Below are 21550 nucleotides of genomic sequence, written 5' to 3' on the forward strand. Positions count from 1 at the left end.
ATCATCTGACCTAACATATATAATGTTTTATCTACATAGGAGCATTGCAAGGTTCAGGAGCGGTGCATTTATGTTACTCTTCTCTCTTGCAAAAGGTCTATCAGCGAGTAAAAGCGAGATAGAGTTACTTGAAGGCTTCGCGACTAGGCTCCAATCCGCCCGCCCGCCCAGTCGCCTCCAGTGTTCAGTACTGTTCACAACGTGATTGTTTTTCGATACAGATATTTGGATAGTGTTTCTTTTAATTATCTTTAAAGTATTAGACTGGCTAAAGACATTCTCTGTGAATAGATAAAATTAAAATGTATTGGTGAGATTGATATAGATTTTTTTCTTAATTTTGACTGTTAACTAACAATTTATAGTTTATAATTAACACCGTAAAGTGCATTTCTATTTATGGAATGAAATTTATGCGACGTATTTTCTAAACTGAATCTTAGAACTAGATTTTCAAAATTATATAAAACACAAAATTAGATTTCGATACTTAACATTTACTATTTATAATTATAACAATTACTAAATTAATATAATTAAAAAACTTAAAGCCTTTTATCGTGTAGTGTTGTTGCTTTCTTTATCAATGAGAACTTACGACTGACTATTGATTATTGATAATATTATTGTGTTTGCTTATAATTAAAAAAAAAAAAAAACTATAGTTCCTTTCGTCAGCATCACGCACTACAGATGACGCGACTTGAACAGTTGAAAGCTATTCAAGAGAAAAAGGGTGACACCCTCCTACGTACATATATTTTTGAAGTGGAAACTGAGTTATTAATGCAGTTTGTGTCTGCATTTACTTTGGCAAATAGTTTACCTTTTTATGCGTTTATTAGATGACTAAAATGATAATTCAAATGCGAAATGTTGTTTTTACTTTGGAATATTTAGCTTGCGTATTTTGTAATCTTCAACACGAGGGCTTTATGATGTCATATGTGTAATATTACACTTCAATTCCATAACCCTTACAGAACGATATTACCCCTCGTAATTATTGTGGGTAAAACCTGGGGTGCGGCTTTTTCTTTAGGTATAATTTTTGCAGTCCTTCCGTTGCTGCGTATTTTTGAGTAATATTGTCGAATGGAGATACACAGATTTTTGAAGACATTTTGAAAAATGTATAGCTTAGCTTACTTAGAATTTGGATTTTATTCTTTGTTTTATTTTGGAATTATCTTTTCGTTTAATCTTTTATAAGCTCTTAACAGCGATAAAAAAATAATATGTCGATTTCCTAAATTATATCGTAAGATATTTTCTATGAATGGTATATCATTACAGCCTATACAGTCCACTGCTGGACATAGGCCTCCACAAGTTTACGCCAAAAATAACGTGAGCTCATGTGTTTTGCCCATAGTCACCACGCTGGGCAGGCGGGTTGGTGACCGCAGTACTGGCTTTGTCGCACCGAAGACGCTGTTGCCCGTCTTCGGCCTGTGTATTTCAAAGCCAGCAGTTGGATGGTTATCCCGCCATCGGTCGGCTTCTTAAATTCCAAGGTCGTTGTGGAACCTTGTTATTCCTTAGTCGCCTCTTACGACACCCACGGGAAGAGAGGGGGTGGCTAAATTCTTTAGTGCCGTAGCCACACAGCACTGAATGGTATAATTATATTTTATTTACAGTGTTTTCTTTTTGTTTCAGTTTACTGCTTGGGTCGATGCTGTAATATTCGTATTCAGTCTTGAAAACGATATCAGCTACAATACCGTCTCTAATTACTTTAATAAGATGTCCCACTATCGGAATTCGGCTGAAATTCCGATCATACTTGTAGGGACACAAGGTGAGTAAATAACCTATTTATTAAAAGGTCTTTCTTTCGAAAATCTTTAGGAAATACAATACGTGTAATCATAATATTTTATTTTCCTCCATAATGGTTTTGCGTCTCTATTTTTATGTATTTATAGTAAATAGGTCATTTCTGTTTGGTCATTCTTGTTGTTTTATATAAAACAATTTATTTACTTGACTTTATTTTCTAATTTACTTTACCTAAGATTGAAAGTTCTATTAAAATGTATTTTACGTAGCGTTTAATATTTAACGTTATATTCCGATTTACATATTATAATTCTGTTCGATGTTTCTAACCGATTATTTCCTATTTAATGATCGGTTATTCTTCCAGATGCCATAAGTGAAAGCAGTCCGCGCGTTGTGGACGACAACCGCGCTCGTAAACTGTCGAATGAACTACGGAGGTGCTCTTACTACGAGACGTGCGCAACGTACGGCTTAAACGTTGAACGGGTGTTTCAAGATGGTAAACATCTCACTTACTGTTCTTTTTTTTAACTGTGTGCATTTAGACACAATAATGATAATTTATAAAATAAATAGCCCCGGTTGTAGCCGACTGTATTTTTGTCTTAAGCCGAACCTTAGGAAATCAATAACAATGAAAAAACGAGTGTCCTTTAGACCACATGACTGAAGTAAAACTTCTTTAGCTCCATCTAATTTATATCTCCCTCTCAACTTTCATTCGCCTCTCACATCCCGCTCGATCACACTTTTCGTAACGCTCTCGTCACGCATTCATCGGCTTACTCCCCAAGTCAAGAGTGCGTGAAGAAGTTTAAATTAAAAAAAAAATTAAACTTGTTTTGAATAGACAGATTTAATCCGTTAACGTATGAAATCAAGCCAATATGTTCGTTTAAATTGTGATAAATGTCATTCCAATTACATAATATTGTTTTTTTTTGCGTATAATTAGTTATGCGTGACGCTCCGGCATGCGTGATGATGTCGGATAGTGGATGAAGTTTTGCGTGGGGAGATCGTATCGCGCAGTGGTAACACCGGCTCTCGGGTGTTCGGTCGTTTCGCTCGATCGTTCGTTGTACATTCGTTCCGCATTGTTTACATTTTTTGACATTCCTCTAACGGCGTTCCGTCGGTAAACTGTCGTTTCCTCTATGACTTTTCGGAAAAACAATCGAATTCTGAATGGCGAAATGGATAAAACTCTCATCTTTAAATCGAACATGTCGCCAATATCAAGCCTGAGGCGTCGGAGTTCGTGCTACAATATACAAAGAGCCGAAGAACGCGACCGACGAAAATCGGCTAAATTTGAATGTGCGTGTTGTGTGATCTTTACCGTTTAGAATGTATTGTTTTCGTGTTTTGAATTGTAAAAACGTTGAGTGTTTTCGCGTGTTTTTTTTATGTGCTGTTACATGGATGTTTCTTTGCAGCTTGTCAGAAGATCGTCGGTACGAGGCTATCGTCATCCTCCCAGTGTCTATCTGGTGGTTCGAGGCCGGTTACTCCACAGCCGCTAGCGAACTCGCCAAGCCATAACCATTCCACATTCCTTTATAAGGTAAAACACTGTTTAATTTAAAACAAACGTTATTACACGCTTCATTGATGCTTTAAGATATAAGTTCAAGACTATTTGCTAGATTTCGTTTGTAACCATATTTAACATAAAACTCTTTTTTTTTATAATTTCTATTTATTATAGTACAATAATATTTTTCGCTGTGAGGCTACGGTAGTAAAGAATGTAGCCACCCCCTCTCTTCCCGTGGGTGTCGTAAGAGGCGACTAAGGGATAACACGATTCCATTACCACCTTCGAACTTAAAAAGTCGATCGATGGCGGGATAACCATTCAACTGATGGCCGAAGACGTTCAGCAGCGTCTTTGGTGCGACAAAGCCAGCCCTGCGGTCACCAAGCCGCCTGCCCAGCGTGGTGACTATGGGCAAAACAGATGAGTTCACGCCATTTTTGGCGTGAACTCATGTATGTGTATGAGGTCTATATTGCATAGTGATATAAAAAGTGCACTAATATAAATTTGCTAAATACTTTGAAATAATTATCTTGTAGCAAGAAAGCTGATAAAAAATCAGTTTTTTGTATAAAAAAAAGATATACTTCTACATAATCAATGTTATACTTAATAGAAATATTCAACATACTTTTTGCATCATTTCTATAAATAAAAATTCTTATATATGTTATTATCTTAGAATTCATATTTTTTTGTGAATCACATCATATCATAACAACCATATAAATGTGATAATAAAAATTGATGATGAAATGTATGAAATAGTTCTTATCATTTCTTTCTTTTCTAATCTTCGTTTTTCCAATAAAATTGAACTTTGGTTCCTAATGTTACCTGCTGCATTGTTATTCCATAAAAACTGTACTTTAGTTTTGCCACCTGGTACTAAACATCTGGTTGAATAAATTAATTCATATTAAAGTATTAAAGTTGAGAAAACAAGTTTATGTATTGAGTGTTTTTGTTGAATGAATAATAAGACCAACAGCTTATTTAAATCTTTAAAACAAAACATCTTTTTCTTTTCGTGACTAGCCCATTGGTACAGTTTGAAGTGACCCTGCTTTCTGCTCCGTGGGTTGCGGGTTCGATTCTCGCCTGTGTCTTGGTGTAATATTTGTATTTATTTATTATTTCTATGTATATATTAAAAATATATTTAGCTGTAACAGTTGGCTGTTACCTATAACACTAGCATTATGTTGTTTACCATAGGGACAGACGACCATGTGTGTATGTTATAACATATTTATTTATTTTATTTTTGTGATAAAACAAAATGTATATTGTATGTGTTATTGGTACAAACTTTATTGGCTTCTTTCTCTAGTATATTATTACAATATAATATTTTCATATATTTTGTCTAATTTGATGTAATAGAATTCGAAATAATCAACAAAATGACAATTAATAATTTCGTATTTGATGTTATTTCAGTTCTAAGTAATAAAGTTCTTAAAAAAGGAAAATTGTAGGATTTGAATTTAAATAAAATTATAATTTTTCAGTATAGTAGTAATCAGTATCATTTATTATATATCAATTAAAAAACATATTGATGAAATTAAACATTCTGTTGAGGAGAATTGGCAAGAAATTCCAACAGATTATTTTAAAAATTATCAAAATTGGATTTAAACCATTATAGACTAAGTCATATGTCTTGCATGAGTGCCAGAATTACTATCACACGTTTTTTTCATTTATATAATCTTGTAACAAAAATACATACTTTAACTATAAATATAAACTGTCTAGTGTTATGATGTTCATTGCTAAACCATCGATTAACCGTTGTACTAAATTACACATACAATAGCAATAACAGGTACTATATAAAGAATTATATTATTTGTCATTTTGAATATTTAATAAAAGTTCAAAAAATCACAATTCAAGACAATGTTTATCATATATAATAGTTATCTGGATTAGGTTTTGATAACGATAACAGAGAGCAAGTGTAACTCCTATCTGAATTATCTAGCATTTGATATAAATCCGACATTTATAGTCTCATAAACTAATAACATTAAATGTTAATTCAACATAAATCCTTATTATATAAATAATCCTTATTCATAATAAAAAATCCAAAGATTTTAAGATAGTTAAAATCAAAGTTGTAATATATTATAGGAAGAGTAAATCTAATTTTTGAAAAAACAAATAAATTAACTTTTAAGAAGGTAAATCCACTTATGATGAAATTTCGATCAAAAATAATTTTTCCATGAAGTTATTTTAAGTAGTCTTGATATATATTGTATTTATTGTTGACCTTATATTGTTTGTTACTCTTAATCTGCCACTGGCAAGTAATGCCATGAATAAGTAATAAGAATTGTTTTAAGTGTACTTTACTGTACTAATTTACATTATGTATTCATTTACATGACGCCAATGACACCGCGTTGGCGCAGCGGTCACAGCCATGGATTGTACTTGTTGCGCTTGGTTGCGGGTTCGATCCCCGCGCATGACAAACATTTGTATTGGCCATACAGGTGTTTGCCGTGGTCTGAGTGTTTGTGCAGTCCTAGTGGGTCTCCCCACCGTGCCTCGGAGAGCACGTTAAGCCGTCGGTCCGGGTTGTTATCATGTACACCTTATAGCGATCGTTACTCTTAGTAGGGAATATATCCGCCAACCCGCATTGGAGCAGCGTGTGGTGGATTAAGCTCTAATCCTTCTCCTACATGGGGATAGAGGCCTATGCTCAGTTATGGGATATTACAGGCTGACGCGATTAATTTACATTATGTATCATTATGAAACTCAATTTTCGAATAATTAAACCAATTAATATTTACCATAATCGAAATTCTATTCTAGGACTCCCTCCCACGCGGTCACCACACACTATCCGCGTCATCGCACCATCTACACCGAGGCGCGTCTTCCTTTGACGCCTCGTCAAACAGTAGCGGTATATCATCGACCCACGTAGTTGAAATACACAGTACAAACGGTTCAGATACTTCATCGAGATGGGGAAACTCCCTCGGAAGCCACGGTTCTTCATCAGGCCTCGTTTCCATAGCAACGGAGAATAACAACGTTAAGTTTACAGCCCCACACTGCCTAGACAATCTCCAGTCGAAAGACGTAAAAGATTTACCGACGCCTTCGTCTACTCCAACAACCTCAAGGAAGTCTAGGAGAAGATCGAATCTCTTTACTCCATCTAAGAAGGGAGATGACAGGTTGAAGAATGGTGAGCTCGGCTCCGGTAGAGCAATTCCGTTGAAACAGGGTTACTTGTACAAAAAAAGTAGCAAGGCGCTGAATAAAGAGTGGAAGAAGAAATATGTGACGTTGTGTGATGATGGTCGACTAACTTACCATCCCAGTTTACATGTAAGTTGGTTTTTGTGTTTAAATTTCGTAAAACACAACAAAAGCTAAAAATTAAACAGTATATTATAATAATTATAAAGATGAGCATTAGAAATATGTCAGTATAAAAGATTAGGCATGTGTTATGTAAAAAAAGTATATATTTTTTATTCCAAGTATTATTATTCATTCTTTAACAATTAGCGAAACATTTTACACTTAATTTATTTGTAGGGGTTTTATACCTTTGGATGCGCGTAGATAATAATAATAATTCATTTTTCCTTTTTTATAAAAGGTTTTTAAAAGAAAAGGATCACAATTCTTTTGTGTTGTTTTTTTTTGGTTTTTTGACTCTGAGCTCCATTGCTCATGAATCAAAAAGGGAAATTTTATTTTGGCGTTTTAAGTTTTTTCAAAATTTAATTATATAAATAAAAAAAAAATCTTAACCTGTGAAACTACTTAAAAGTGTGAAATATTACGAATTTAAATTTTTTTATATATTAATTTTATTCATTTATAAATTGTATTCTTTGATAGGAGTTTGTAATTAGTTAAAATTTAATTTTTATACCAGAGTCATTATTTTCTTAACATTTAACAATGTTGACAGCATTAATTATAAAAAACAATGTAAAAATCTTTCAGGACTACATGGAAGATGTCAACGGCAAAGAAATATCACTGCAGTATGTAACAGTAAAGGTTCCGGGGCAGAAGCCTCGGGGGTCCAAGTCAATTATAACCACCGTGCCCGGTTATAACGGATACACCAGTATGGATATACACGACAGTATTGGAGGGTTGTCTATAGGTATGTTACTTATTTAAAAAGGGGGTGTTCTATACATCACGTCATATATATTGTAAGATTGCTTAGAAGAAATTTTTGTGGGTCCACATTTTATTATAACAATAAATATTTTTATTTATGGGGGGATAATAATTGTAATATCATGAAACAAAGCAGAATGATATCAAAATCATGAAATTAGTGCGTTGTAATTAATAAATGGATCTAATTATCACCAAATATTATTTAAAAATATACATCACATCTTTGTGATAAACTTAAGAACCATTGAATGCAGTTTGATGGCAGTCAGTCAGTCAGTTTAGCCTATTGCAGTCCACTGCTGAACATAGGCCTTCCCAAGTTCACGCTAGACATCCCAGTTTTTTGCAATCCTCATCCAGCCTACACTGGCAATCTTATGTAGATCTTCAGTCCAGCAGGTTTGATGTGGTTTTCACTAATAGATAGAGTGATTCACGAGAAAGGTGTAGATGAATTATTTGTTAAGGTGTTGTGCAATTGAAGTATGACAAACAGCACAAACACAAAAATTTATGGTGAAATTATTATTTTGTTATTTTTATATAACTAGGTCAGCAAACAAGCGTACGGCTCACCTGATGGTAAGCGATTACCATACTTATAGACGCCTGCAACACCAGAAGCATCGCAAGCGCGTTGCCGACCCTTTCCCCAATAGCAAGGAACAGGAACTCTGGTCACCTTACTCACCAACAGGAACACAATACTGTTTGAAAACAGTATTATTTATCTGTGGTCTTCTTTAAGGTCGAGATACTACCCCAGTCGGGCTGCTCCATATTTTGAGCAGGAAATTAAATATAAATAAAGTAAATCTAGTTGTAAGCAGGCTTTTAAACACCGAAACGATTTTCAATAAGGCTGATTCTGAAATGACCAAAAGACAAAAACTAACTCTATTTATATAATAATATTGATATAGAAAATATATTATGTAAATGTGATATTGAATATTTGCTTTCACCGTATACTTGTGAAATTTTGTACATGTCTCTTTTGTATGTGTATAAATAAATGTGCAATTTCTGTAATTTGCATGTGAGAGAAATAAAGACCAGCTTTTGACTACAAACAGTGAAATTAAAGATAACATTTCTTGAATGAATGATTAAACACTTTCATTGTCAAATATGTAGTAGTTAAAATGGTTGTAAGATGTGGCAAAAATACTATTTTTTGCTTTGTTACATACATTATTTGTAGTCTTTAGTATATGAGTAGTGTGAAGGTCTCAAAAAGGGGGCAATTAAAATATATTCAAAAGTAGAGGAAAAAAGGAAACTACATATTTTAACCTGGTTTAGGATTGTTATATGATTTTTTTGTTTGTCCAACTAAAAATGTAATTACACTATTATGTTTCATGTTGTGTCTTTTAATCTCATCATACAAACATTGAAATTTTTTACTAGAACATTTAAAAAAAAAACATTTTTTTGTTGTTGTTAAACAGCCATGTATGTAAGGCTATAAATATCACGCTATGCTCATAATACCTGAACGGTAATTATATGTATACGCCAATTGATACAATTATTGTGAATTTTATTAATCTAAATTTTTCTTTTATATGTAAGGCAATAAATATCACGCTATGCTCATAATACCTGAACAGTAATTACATGTATACGCCAGTTGATACAATTATTGTGAATTCTATTAATCTAAATTTTTCTTTATATTTTAGGTTATAAAGAAAAACCAACCCGAGCTACCGATAAAGCGCTACTCTCAGCGTTTGATACAATGAAGGAGCCTGCGTCAAGCCGACAGTCTCTAGCTTCCGAAGTAGACGTTTGTTCTACAAATGGAGCAGATAAAGATACACCACACGTCAAGAAGAGGCACAGACGAATGAAAAGCAGTGGTGTTAAGAAAGATGGGGATGAGGGTATGTTGATATTTTTTATCATATTTAAGTTCTTTGAACCTCAAATAAACACCTCATATTAAAGCACCCAGCAGGATGACAGTCTTGTTATGGATCAAGTTTGATATCTATAGAAATATTGTAAAGATGAAATATTATATTTTTACTTTTTTTGTATTAGATAAACTGAAACTATTGGACCGATTTTAAAAGTTGAACTAATTGAATGCTTTTTATATACCTCTGACATTTTAAAGGCAGAAAGCAGACCATACAAAATCGGCATATATATATACACATCGTAAAATACAGTTAAAAAGATGATATGATCTTTGAAGATGGGATGAGATTATATTTGTTGATGAGAAGATACTATTAATCTATATTTTCTGTAAATACTCGCCTTTTGCTTCGGTCGTCTTTATTTTATTTATATAAAAGGTATATTAATGTAATTCCAGACGCAGAAAGCGCTACTTCGTGTGAGTTCACGATTGTGAGCCTGGACGGGAAGCGCTGGCGCTGGGAGGTGGGCGGGGGCTCGCCCGCCGCCGCCTCCGCCGAGCGCGACGCCTGGGTGGCGGCCGTGGAGGCGCAGATACTCGCCTCGCTGCAGGGACGGGTGAGTGGCCGCCGAGTGCACTGAGCGCTGAGCGTTGAGTGTTGAGCTATTGTAGTTAACTGGCAGCCGCCTCCGCCGAGCGCGACGCCTGGGTGGCGGCCGTGGAGGCGCAGATACTCGCCTCGCTGCAGGGACGGGTGAGTGGCCGCCGAGTGCACTGAGCGCTGAGCGTTGAGTGTTGAGCTATTGTAGTTAACTGGCAGCCGCCTCCGCCGAGCGCGACGCCTGGGTGGCGGCCGTGGAGGCGCAGATACTCGCCTCGCTGCAGGGACGGGTGAGTGGCCGCCGAGTGCACTGAGCGCTGAGCGTTGAGTGTTGAGCTATTGTAGTTAACTGGCAGCCGCCTCCGCCGAGCGCGACGCCTGGGTGGCGGCCGTGGAGGCGCAGATACTCGCCTCGCTGCAGGGACGGGTGAGTGGCCGCCGAGTGCACTGAGCGCTGAGCGTTGAGTGTTGAGCTATTGTAGTTAACTGGCAGCCGCCTCCGCCGAGCGCGACGCCTGGGTGGCGGCCGTGGAGGCGCAGATACTCGCCTCGCTGCAGGGACGGGTGAGTGGCCGCCGAGTGCACTGAGCGCTGAGCGTTGAGTGTTGAGCTATTGTAGTTAACTGACAGCCGCCTCCGCCGAGCGCGACGCCTGGGTGGCGGCCGTGGAGGCGCAGATACTCGCCTCGCTGCAGGGACGGGTGAGTGGCCGCCGAGTGCACTGAGCGCTGAGCGTTGAGTGTTGAGCTATTGTAGTTAACTGACAGCCGCCTCCGCCGAGCGCGACGCCTGGGTGGCGGCCGTGGAGGCGCAGATACTCGCCTCGCTGCAGGGACGGGTGAGTGGCCGCCGAGTGCACTGAGCGCTGAGCGTTGAGTGTTGAGCTATTGTAGTTAACTGACAGCCGCCTCCGCCGAGCGCGACGCCTGGGTGGCGGCCGTGGAGGCGCAGATACTCGCCTCGCTGCAGGGACGGGTGAGTGGCCGCCGAGTGCACTGAGCGCTGAGCGTTGAGTGTTGAGCTATTGTAGTTAACTGACAGCCGCCTCCGCCGAGCGCGACGCCTGGGTGGCGGCCGTGGAGGCGCAGATACTCGCCTCGCTGCAGGGACGGGTGAGTGGCCGCCGAGTGCACTGAGCGCTGAGCGTTGAGTGTTGAGCTATTGTAGTTAACTGACAGCCGCCTCCGCCGAGCGCGACGCCTGGGTGGCGGCCGTGGAGGCGCAGATACTCGCCTCGCTGCAGGGACGGGTGAGTGGCCGCCGAGTGCACTGAGCGCTGAGCGTTGAGTGTTGAGCTATTGTAGTTAACTGACAGCCGCCTCCGCCGAGCGCGACGCCTGGGTGGCGGCCGTGGAGGCGCAGATACTCGCCTCGCTGCAGGGACGGGTGAGTGGCCGCCGAGTGCACTGAGCGCTGAGCGTTGAGTGTTGAGCTATTGTAGTTAACTGACAGCCGCCTCCGCCGAGCGCGACGCCTGGGTGGCGGCCGTGGAGGCGCAGATACTCGCCTCGCTGCAGGGTCGGGTGAGTGGCCGCCGAGTGCATTATAGTGCCGATTTAGCTTTGAACATTGAGCACTGAGCATTATTGCACTTATTTAATATATATTACGTATGCTCCTTTCTAGAATTTTATAATAAAGTCTGTTTATAATAATATGCATAACTTAATTTCAATATAGTAAATAAGGCCGAATGCTAAACAGATTTCTTATAAATACTTTGTTTTCAGACGTCCCGACAGCCGATGCCTACGGGGGCCAATTCAACGGGTGATGTGCGCGCCACCTACTACATTCGCCGTGTTAAGGGCAATGACAAGTGTTGTGACTGCGGGGCGCCCGGTACGTTACTACTGCCTTACTTTATTTAATGATTCAGCCTTTAATATTTCATTGCTAGCTAGGACTCTTTCACCATATATGAGAATGTTCAGAACTTAATCCAGCACGCTACTCCACTGCATGTTAGCGGCTATAATACATCAATATACTATATACTATATCATACGTCTGTTCATAACATAGTTGGGACGGATCAAACAAATGTATTTTAAATTTAACTGAGTAGCTTAGGCTTATATGGGTATATTTATTTCACCGCGTAATAGATATGAATTCAATGTTACATTTATTTCCAGATCCCGACTGGGCGAGTCTAAACTTGGGAGTGCTGATATGTATCGAGTGTTCTGGAATACACAGGAACCTCGGCTCGCATATATCGCGGGTTCGATCCTTGGACTTAGACGAGTGGCCGTAAGTGTGATTGCGTATTCTAGAAATTTTCAAAGGAGTTTTTAGACTAAATTTTATTGAGTCTGCTTATTGCATTTTTTTATATCTAGTACTTTTTCATTAAAACAGTTATTTCATAAAAAAATATAAATACATATATATTTTTTACTCACAAAACTTAGACATTTTTTAAATTTTATTTTATTGTTTTTAAGAACTAAGCGTTCACAAATTATACTAGATTAATGTTGGATTTTTTTAAATTTTACTTACAAAACTTAAAAACTTTTTTAAATTTTATTTTCTTGTTTTTAAGAATTAAGCGCTCACAAATTGTATGAGATTAATGTTAGATTTTTTTTAATTATGTGTATTTTATTTACAGTCTGGGTCACGTGAGTGTGATGGTGACAATGGGTAATGCTCTGGCTAATTCAATATGGGAGGCTGATCTCCGCGGACACATTAAACCCATAGCGACGTCGACGAGAGAGGAAAAGGAGAGGTAAGTTTTATAATCTATACAAATAAATAAAATTGAAGTGTCTGTTTGTAATATTAAAATAATCGCTTTTTACGAAATGTAAATGGATGTTGACACGGTGCAAACCAAAATAACATTTTTTACAATTTTTGTCTCTCTGTCTGTCTGTCTGTTTCGGCTAATCGCTGAAACGGCTGGATCGATTTTGACGGGACTTTCACTGGCAGATAGTTGATGTAGCAAGGAGTAACTTAGGCTACTTTTATTTTAGTTTATTTTATAACTCTGCAAACAGAACAATAACTTTTTTATTAAATTCTACGCGGACGAAGTCGCGGTCACAGTTAGTAGTACTGTTATAAAATTCATATAATAAGTACTCAAAAGTAATAATGAAAGAAATTCATTCGCAAGTATTTAGTATAAAAGCTTTTGTTACTTTTGACCTTATTATAAAAAGATTTTAATAAAATCTGTGTACAAGTAAACTCTGTGTACAGTCTATATGCTATAGTAGTTTTTTATTTATTTAGGCTCAATATGCTTAATCTAAATAAAAGTGTACTGCTAAGCGCAAAACTCGATATCTGCCTATCGGTATTTTTTAAAAAGTTTACTAATACTCTGTAGAAAATACGAGCAAAATCGAAAAAATGTTTGATTTTTTTTTTAAATTGTTTGAAATATTCGATTTTTTTTTCGAATTATTCGTCAAATTTCGAATAATTCGAATTATACGATTCGAATTATTCGAATTTAATTAGCTAGAGCGCCGACACGGTCAGTCGGAGACGCGGGTTCGAACCCGGCTGGAGCGGTCAATTTTTGATATGATATTAAAAAATGTTTAGAATTCCTAATGTGTGGGTAATACAAAAATAAAATCGTAGATATACGATTCGAATTTTGAATCCAATATTAATATTCGATTCGCACACAACTTATACGAATCCAACAGTATTAAAAGACGATGATCCCAAGGGCACTGCGACCCTGGCCCAATAGGGCCGAAAGGATACGACCCCGGAGGCGTAGCCCCGGAGAAGAAAGCCCGGGTAAAGAGGGCAACCTCGAGGTCCGTACCCGGATAGACCCTCGGGACTGTCAGGAAGACCCACACACAGTATTAAAAGACGTCGCTGTCGGCAGATGGATCCGGCTGAAGTACGAGCGGCGCGCGTTCGTGTCGAGCGAGCCGGCGGCGGCGGGCGCGGACGGGCTGCGCGGCGCGGGCGCGCGCGGCGCGGTGGGCGTGCTGGCGCGCGCGCTCGCCGCGCCCGCCGCGCCCGCCGCGCCCGCCGCCACCGAGCGCGCGCTGGCGCTGCGGGCCGCCGCCGCCGCGGGACAGCTGGCCGCCGCGCAGCTGCTCATCTGGGTACGCGTTGGCTCTCTGCTCACCGACCCCCAACATTTATTTATTTAATAGACACACCATCGACACATCATAAAAACATTGCAAATAGAAATACAAAGCTAGACATAGGTACAATACAGTATGATTTACTGGTATATGTGTACTATATGAGTACAGGTATTTTATACCTTTTTTGAGCACCATTCCTTCGCTAATCGTGTTGTCAAACTTTGTGTAAAAATTACTTATAACTTATTTTCCTCATAATGTAATCTTCATCTAAATAAAATATTTATTATTATTATTTGTCTTTTAAGGTGTATACAGCCATTATTATACAATAGTTAGTGAGCACATAGAGTTGACAGGTATGAATCAATACAATATAAAAGCTGAGTAAGTCCTATAAACATACACAAAATTCCAACAGATAAAAATATTACAGTTTTAAATTGATAACGAATTGTAAGCAAACAGACAATTTTTAGCAAATTCTTTACAATTAATAGAAGAAAAGATATCAATATCGCCTCTCAACAACAATTCATTGTATGTTCCCATTAATCTGTTGAGAAGAGCATATTGTCCAACGTTAGTCCTTAGTACAAGAGGGAAAGAAAATTTTGTTATTAGGATGTCTAGGAATAGATCTAGGGACGCTGATGTTGATTCGTTAGATGACATTTGAACAATTCACTTGCCCATGTAGAATCTTGTAAAGCGTTTTCAGGTCACAAATTTTTCGTCGCATATCGAGGGAGCTTAAATTGTAGTGTGATAATCTAGAGTGATAGTCCGCACGATAGGGACAACTAGGATCTTTGTATGCCAGAAAGCGTGTGAAACTGCGCTGCACGCGTTCAATTCTGTCAATGTGTATATTATAGTTAGGGTTCCAGATAGGGGACGCATACTCAAGGATACTACGCACCAAGGCTTTATACAGGGTAAGGATAGAAGCGGGATTTTTAAAGTCTTTACATGTTCTCTTAACCAAACCGGATACCTTCCAGGCACGTGACGTAATTAAATCAATGTGTTCAATAAAGTTTAATTTTTTGTCTAGAATGACACCTAAATCACGTACAGACGGAGTAATAGTTAGTGTTTTATTACCAACTGCATAGGATGATGGGTTAACAATACATACAACATAGGGGGAGGTTCTCGATTCGATTGAAGTTTTTTTTAAAGTGAAAATTTAATTCTATCTCCCTAAAATTTTTCGTTCATCTATCGCATGTCGCACGAAACCGAAATCGACACTATTTTCAGAGATGTATATACTGAATGAATATTTTTATTTCAAAAATAAGTGTTATTTATTATTTATTTATTTAATAAACTTTATTGCACACACAAAAAAGAAGATACATTTTAGAACGATTTGATACAAAAACAAATAATGTATGCAAAGGCGGCCTTATCGCTTAAAGCGATCTCTTCCAGGCAACCTTTAATAAAAGTAGTATAAGAAAAATATGTCGGTAGTAGTGCGCAATCAACAACGTAAGTTTAGCACATATAATTAAATTAATTACAATACATTTAAACGGTATACTATCTACATAAACATATAAACACATATGTAAACACAAAAGTGTTAATGTTAAAATACACAACATTTCTTTTAAATGTAACTAAAATTATTTTTCTAATAATATTTTAAAACCCTAAACATTATTAAATAATTGTCTTAACCAAATAAATTCTTGATAAATAATAATAAAAACATTTTTGTCCACAGCACAATGGCAACCCTAACTTCCCGGACGCAGATGGTCACACTTGTGTTTTCTACGCGCGCGCAGCAGCTAACCATTTGTCAGGAATACCCACTCAGTACCCCAAAAACCTTCAAATAACCTGCCCCCTCCACCCCAACCCCCCAAATAACTCAGGAACAAATTCTAGTTCCAATTCTAGCACAAAAAGCACAAAAACCCCAGAAACGGAATGCAATTGCGTCATTTTCGAGCTTCTAAACGCTCAAAGTGCTTCGAACGCGCTAGTAGAAATACTTATTGGTCTACAGAATAATCAGTACATGAGTAATGGATTTGATTCGTTCAGTCAAACTTTAGGAAGGCCGTTAGGACCTAACCTATCTCTAACCAACGGTAAATGCGGGAGTATTGTGTAATTATATTGTTTTTATGTTAATATTCTACGTTTTGTAGTATAGTTTTGATGGCTTTGATATCTGGTGGTTGGTTGGTACTACTCATAAACATGAACCATGTCATATGTTCGTCTATTATTAATCATTACAATTCAAAGGTTTGTCAAGGATGTATAAAACCAATAAACAGCATTTTTGTTCAAATCTACTTATCAAATGATTGTCTGATAAACTTGTATATCTGGTTATTTCAGTTTATTAATAAGTAATAAAACACAAAACAGAATTGACCTTCAAGCCACCAGAATTCAATCTTATAAATGTATTAAGTTTTTAATAACGAATTCTATACGAAATTCGACTGATGTCTAATAAATCATACATAGTTACCAAAATCACCGAGTATACACATATAGTATTTGCATAATTAATAGTTAAAATATAGCTTAAAAAAGCTTTTAGTTTTTAAACTAATGTAAGTATTTCATACAGAGCTAAATAATTTATGTCCATATATATTTTTTAATTATTTATTCTGTACAGACTAAAAATATAAAGCCGATGTTCATGATCATACTTTTTTTTCAATAAATTTGAACACTACAAGTACACTGTTTTTGTGATTTTGTTTAGGCTTGGATGAGCTGCTAGTAGCTCGACCAATACATATTAAATATTTTAATAATTGTACTTAGGTGCTATGATTTTTTTTTTTGTACTAAAATTTCTTGTAAATGTACTTTTTGGTGCTCATTTAATTTTATTTAATTAAAAAGTGCTGTTAAGGTGATTCGGTTTTAAATATTTTGTAAGTTTCGAATTATTCCAAGGATTTTTTTTAATTTACGAGACAAGATAGATTTAAAACAAAGGTCGTCTGTATATGAGATTTTGTCTACTGAATATTTTTTTCTTGCTGTTCTTTGTCATAAAGCAAAAAGTGGTTTTACCAGACTCTGTTGTATAAACACATACTTAGAAAAATTTTAAAACCATATATTCGTTATTTTGATACATTTTTATGATTTTAACGAAGTAGGTTTCAAATAATTTAAAAGAGTTCTTTTTTAATTAATATTGTCCAGTGGGATTTGAATATGTTTGTGTGATTGAAATGTGCATTTTTCATGAAATAATTGTGGTCAATTTTAATTGTTCAATTGTATGTGTAAATATTGTTTATATACCTAATTATTGATTGAAATCAATTTTTTAATAAAAAAAATATTAAAATTATCCATCTTAACGTTATTGTTCACTTTTTAACAAAAAAATTCATTGAAAAAAATGAAACCGAATTTTTGGTTTCATATTTTTTTGAAATTTGAGCCAATTTTCTCTTAAAGTTTTATCTTTGCACAAATAAGTATCAATGATGTGACACCATCGACAAATTTAATATTTATTATATTAAAATGTCGTTGTACTATTTATTGATGCTATTATTACCGACAGTTGCTTTAATCGTTTATTTTAATAAATTTTTTTTTTTCTATCATAATGTTATAAATGATATCATTCTAACATATGGTTTATCGAGTAGAACAATGAACGTACTTACGAAGAACAAATTTTTAGCTTATTATTAAATTGTTAATAATATTAACTACAACAAAAAAAAATTAAAATCTAGTAATATAGTAAGTTATCGACAATCTATTTTGAAGGAAAAAAAATGAAATTGCAGTACATCATTGTTCTTTCAAACGAAATATCCATATTTAATATTAAACCACATTACTTAAATTTAATGACACATGTCTCATATCGTAATTACCTTAAAACGCATCACACTATGTTAATATTAGCGGAACGTTCCGAATTTATCGTTATTTTATCGAAACGGAGAACGCACATCACTACTAAATGAAAACTCACGATTAATATCTGTCTACCCTCCGTTTTGATAGATTATCGATTTTAACGTAGATATAGTGAAATTTTTATTAGATATAATATAAATTATTGAATTAGTATACAAGATCTCAGCTCAACGCTATCCGTAGGATAAAATATTAGTATAATAATTTTAGTGGTAATTATTGTCGCTTTTTTCCTGATATCCCTTGGGCATTGGAACTAAGTAAAGCCTTGGTTCTAAAATTCGATTTAAAATCGATTTACTTTCACCCACAATATATGTATACCGCATCAAAGCTGTTTTGATTATCATTTTTAAAGTTCAACTTCCGTGTTACACTACGCCTCATAATGATCAAGAGTAATTTTAAAATTTAAATTGTTATTTTTCATCGAATTTGACGTACCGAGGTAAATAAAACATTCCATTTCTTTTTAAAATGATTTGAACCCAAGGGATTATAGTGGATGTGATATTCCTAAGGTTTCCCATATAAGCCAAATGTACTGAACCCTTCTGTGCCTGTTCTACGTAGTCTACGCTTTATACTGACAACGTTATAGGCCGGCCACTTGATATAAGTCTCCCGGCCTATACGCTGTTGTAGATACTTCGTACTTTATGAGAAATTTCAATTAGGATATACATACTCGGTTCATACTCGGATTGTATAAAGTGACACGATTTGTCTTACATTATAAAATTATTTACGTTTTCTTAATTATTTTTTTTTTCTCTTTCGATGTTTCTTTGTGTATTTCGTGGTCGAGATATATTTCTTGTATAAAATAAACCGTTTCCAGTATTCAACAGAATGTACGCCGTTAAACACTAGTTAGTTTGTTTTTTTTTTTTTAATTTTTGTCCGATTCGTTGAAATTTTATTGATAATTTTAAAATCGTTACCTTGACATTTAGTTTGCGAGTTTATATTCACATAATTTTTGAATGTTTTTTTTTGTGTATATTTTTTTGTACAGGCCAAAGAGCTTAAATTGTAAATATATCGGCGCAGTTGCTGCTACTGTATTCTAGACCTTCGTTACTGTAATTATTAAGATTTGTTGATGTTCTTGATCTTGTGAAAATAAAGTGGATAATGAAAATGATTTGTTGTTTTTTTTAACACAATTCTGTATAATTTGATAAAACAATCTCCTTCTAATATTTTCATAATATCATTTAATTGAGTAAAAAAAATATCCTAGGTGAAAATTCAAACTTAAAAACCAAGAGTTACAGGGAAAAAAACACTTCATATTGTATCTAATGTAAGTTAAATATCGATGAAGTAATAAAATAAAATACGCTATAATACAAAGTATTTAATTTAATTAATTAACTCTTTAGACATAATAAAATTTCTATTGCTTATTGCTAATTTTATAAAAACCGTCAACAAGAATACTAAACCTAAATATTAATGTAACATTCTTAGCGATTATATGGATAGTCTATAATATGTTAACTGTGCTTTAAAGTCTACGCCCGATACTTCGCTCTTTTGAAAAGCTTTTGCTGATATTTCCTTTGATGTCATTTTCTTTTGTGATGTCTATCGAATAAGTTAACTGAAGAAATATATTGCGTATCCATTGCATATTGTATTTCTAAATCCAACACAGTATATCTTATATACGTTGCAATCATTTTTACACATTGGTAGAAGATTTAGTATCGCCTTTAGTTACACGTATATTGTAGGTACCTACATAAAAACATACAAATTAGTGTTATCTATTAAACTCGCTTTTATAAGTGTTAATTTTTTTAAGGATTATTAAAATTGTTTCGACCTTAGTTTATTTTGAATTATTAATTTTTTTGTTGAAAAATTTATTACAATAGTGATTGCGGGGCTTATCCTCCTCCTGATCAGTGTATGTAGGTATGAATAATCGTGAAGAGTTAGACAGACAAATATAGTTACTTTTTCTTTAATTAGATTAAGTTATATTATCTATACAAATAAATAAAATTGGAGTGTCTGTTTGTAATATTAAAATAATCGCTTTTTACTAAATGCATATGGATATATACACGGTGCATTTTTTTGTCTGTCCGTCTGTCCGTTTGTCCGTCCGCCTGTCCGTTTGTCCGTCCGCCTGTCCGTTTGTCCGTCTGTCTGTCTGTTGTTGTCTGTTCCGGCTAATCTCTGAAACGACTGGACCGCTTGTGACTATCACTTGCAGATAACTGATGTAATAAGGAGTAACTTAGGCTACTTTTATTTCAAATTTTTTTTGTAACTGCGAACTGAACAATATTTTTTTTAATTTCACGTGGACAAAGTCGCGGGCACAGCTAGTACATTTATATTATAATTGCGTCAGTAGATTCTCGTTCTGGGATTGAATGTAAAATAAATACTACGTATATACACATCTAGAACAGATTAGTAATCTAATCTACTCATTCGATTAGACTCGGTTCGAGATGTTCTAAGTACTTAAGTCTTTAAGTGATTTCGTTCAAGTCGACTACTGTCCAGACATAAAACAGACCGTGGAAAGGTTTCTGTCACTCGACGCCACAGGATGAAGATCGATGAAGGTTAGAAGTCTGAAACGACCCTATCGAGTTAGCGTGTATTGCTTGATTGATTGAGGTTGAATTAACTAATTTAAGAACTGATAAAAAAATTTTTAATGAGAAATACAGTATTGTGTATACTTTTTACAGAATTCTTAAAACTAAAAAAAAATGTATATTTGCTATTATATATAGTCATGTCCGTATAAAATGAGGGCAAGTAGGGGAGAGCGGGGCTGAAAGTGCCGATTTTGACAAATCTTTATATAATTCGGATTAAACAAGTACTATGTCTGAAAGTAGTGGTTCATCCTAAGCCAAATTTAGTGTAGATTACGAATTTACCTACAGATTTTGCATATTTCTAATAGTTTTTAAGAAAAAATGATTTTTTTATACAGCGGCGGCAAGGCACAACCAACCCCACTTTGGGGTAAGTTGTGCCGTAGCTGAGGTTGGTTGTGCCGTCGATAATTCTAGGTGTTTTACATGAATGAAAATATATGTAGAATTAAAATACATCAATTTTATAATAATATATTTATTCCTTATACTTTTTACTATAAATTAGTTTTTAAAATGTACTTTTTTGTAACATATATTAATAACATATTGAAATAAAATATTTTGGTAGCAATTTCCCACCAAAAAATAGTTCTAGTCATAGAGGTCAAAAATGATCCAGTCCTTCAGTCACCAGTGGAGGCTACTTCTGTTAACAGACTTCATTAAACGTAGAAGGGTCTCAATTCAACAGTATTTTTTTAATGTGTGCCTTCTAACTGTTATTACTGGGTGTACCGAACACCCAGTAATAATTTTGATATTTTGATTTAAATGTGATTTTTTGTACTGCCACTTCAAGGGACAAGTGCTTCGATTGCAAGTCGAAAGATTGACCTTAGATAACATATTAACTATAACTTAATTTAGGACATCAAAAATTCATTAGATGTCATTTAAATAGAC

General features: G+C 35.5%; 1 protein-coding gene across 1 annotated transcript; it reads left to right on the top strand.

Moving 5' to 3' along the window:
- Window positions 1–1734: 1734 nt before the first annotated feature.
- On the top strand, window positions 1735–19158 carry LOC123655204 (centaurin-gamma-1A). Its single transcript, XM_045591037.1, has 12 exons — window positions 1735–1804; window positions 2153–2287; window positions 3228–3355; window positions 6173–6697; window positions 7328–7493; window positions 9205–9408; window positions 9849–10009; window positions 11724–11835; window positions 12132–12249; window positions 12614–12733; window positions 13862–14087; window positions 15814–19158. Exons 1-12 carry the CDS (start codon window positions 1750–1752, stop codon window positions 16207–16209), a joined length of 2346 nt encoding a protein of 781 aa, XP_045446993.1. The 5' UTR covers window positions 1735–1749; the 3' UTR covers window positions 16210–19158.
- The last annotated feature ends 2392 nt before the right edge of the window (window positions 19159–21550 follow it).

Source organism: Melitaea cinxia, chromosome 7 (genome assembly GCF_905220565.1).
Source record: "Melitaea cinxia chromosome 7, ilMelCinx1.1, whole genome shotgun sequence".
NCBI classification, from domain to species: Eukaryota; Metazoa; Arthropoda; class Insecta; order Lepidoptera; family Nymphalidae; genus Melitaea; species Melitaea cinxia.

Excerpts from the sequence above, each read along its gene's own strand:
- LOC123655204 (XM_045591037.1), top strand. The coding sequence starts at position 1,750 with ATGTCCCACTATCGGAATTCGGCTGAAATTCCGATCATACTTGTAGGG. Across the intron at positions 2,288-3,227 it reads TGAACGGGTGTTTCAAGATG|CTTGTCAGAAGATCGTCGGT; the intron begins GTAAACATCTCA and ends GTTTCTTTGCAG. Across the intron at positions 14,088-15,813 it reads CCGCGCAGCTGCTCATCTGG|CACAATGGCAACCCTAACTT; the intron begins GTACGCGTTGGC and ends TTTTGTCCACAG.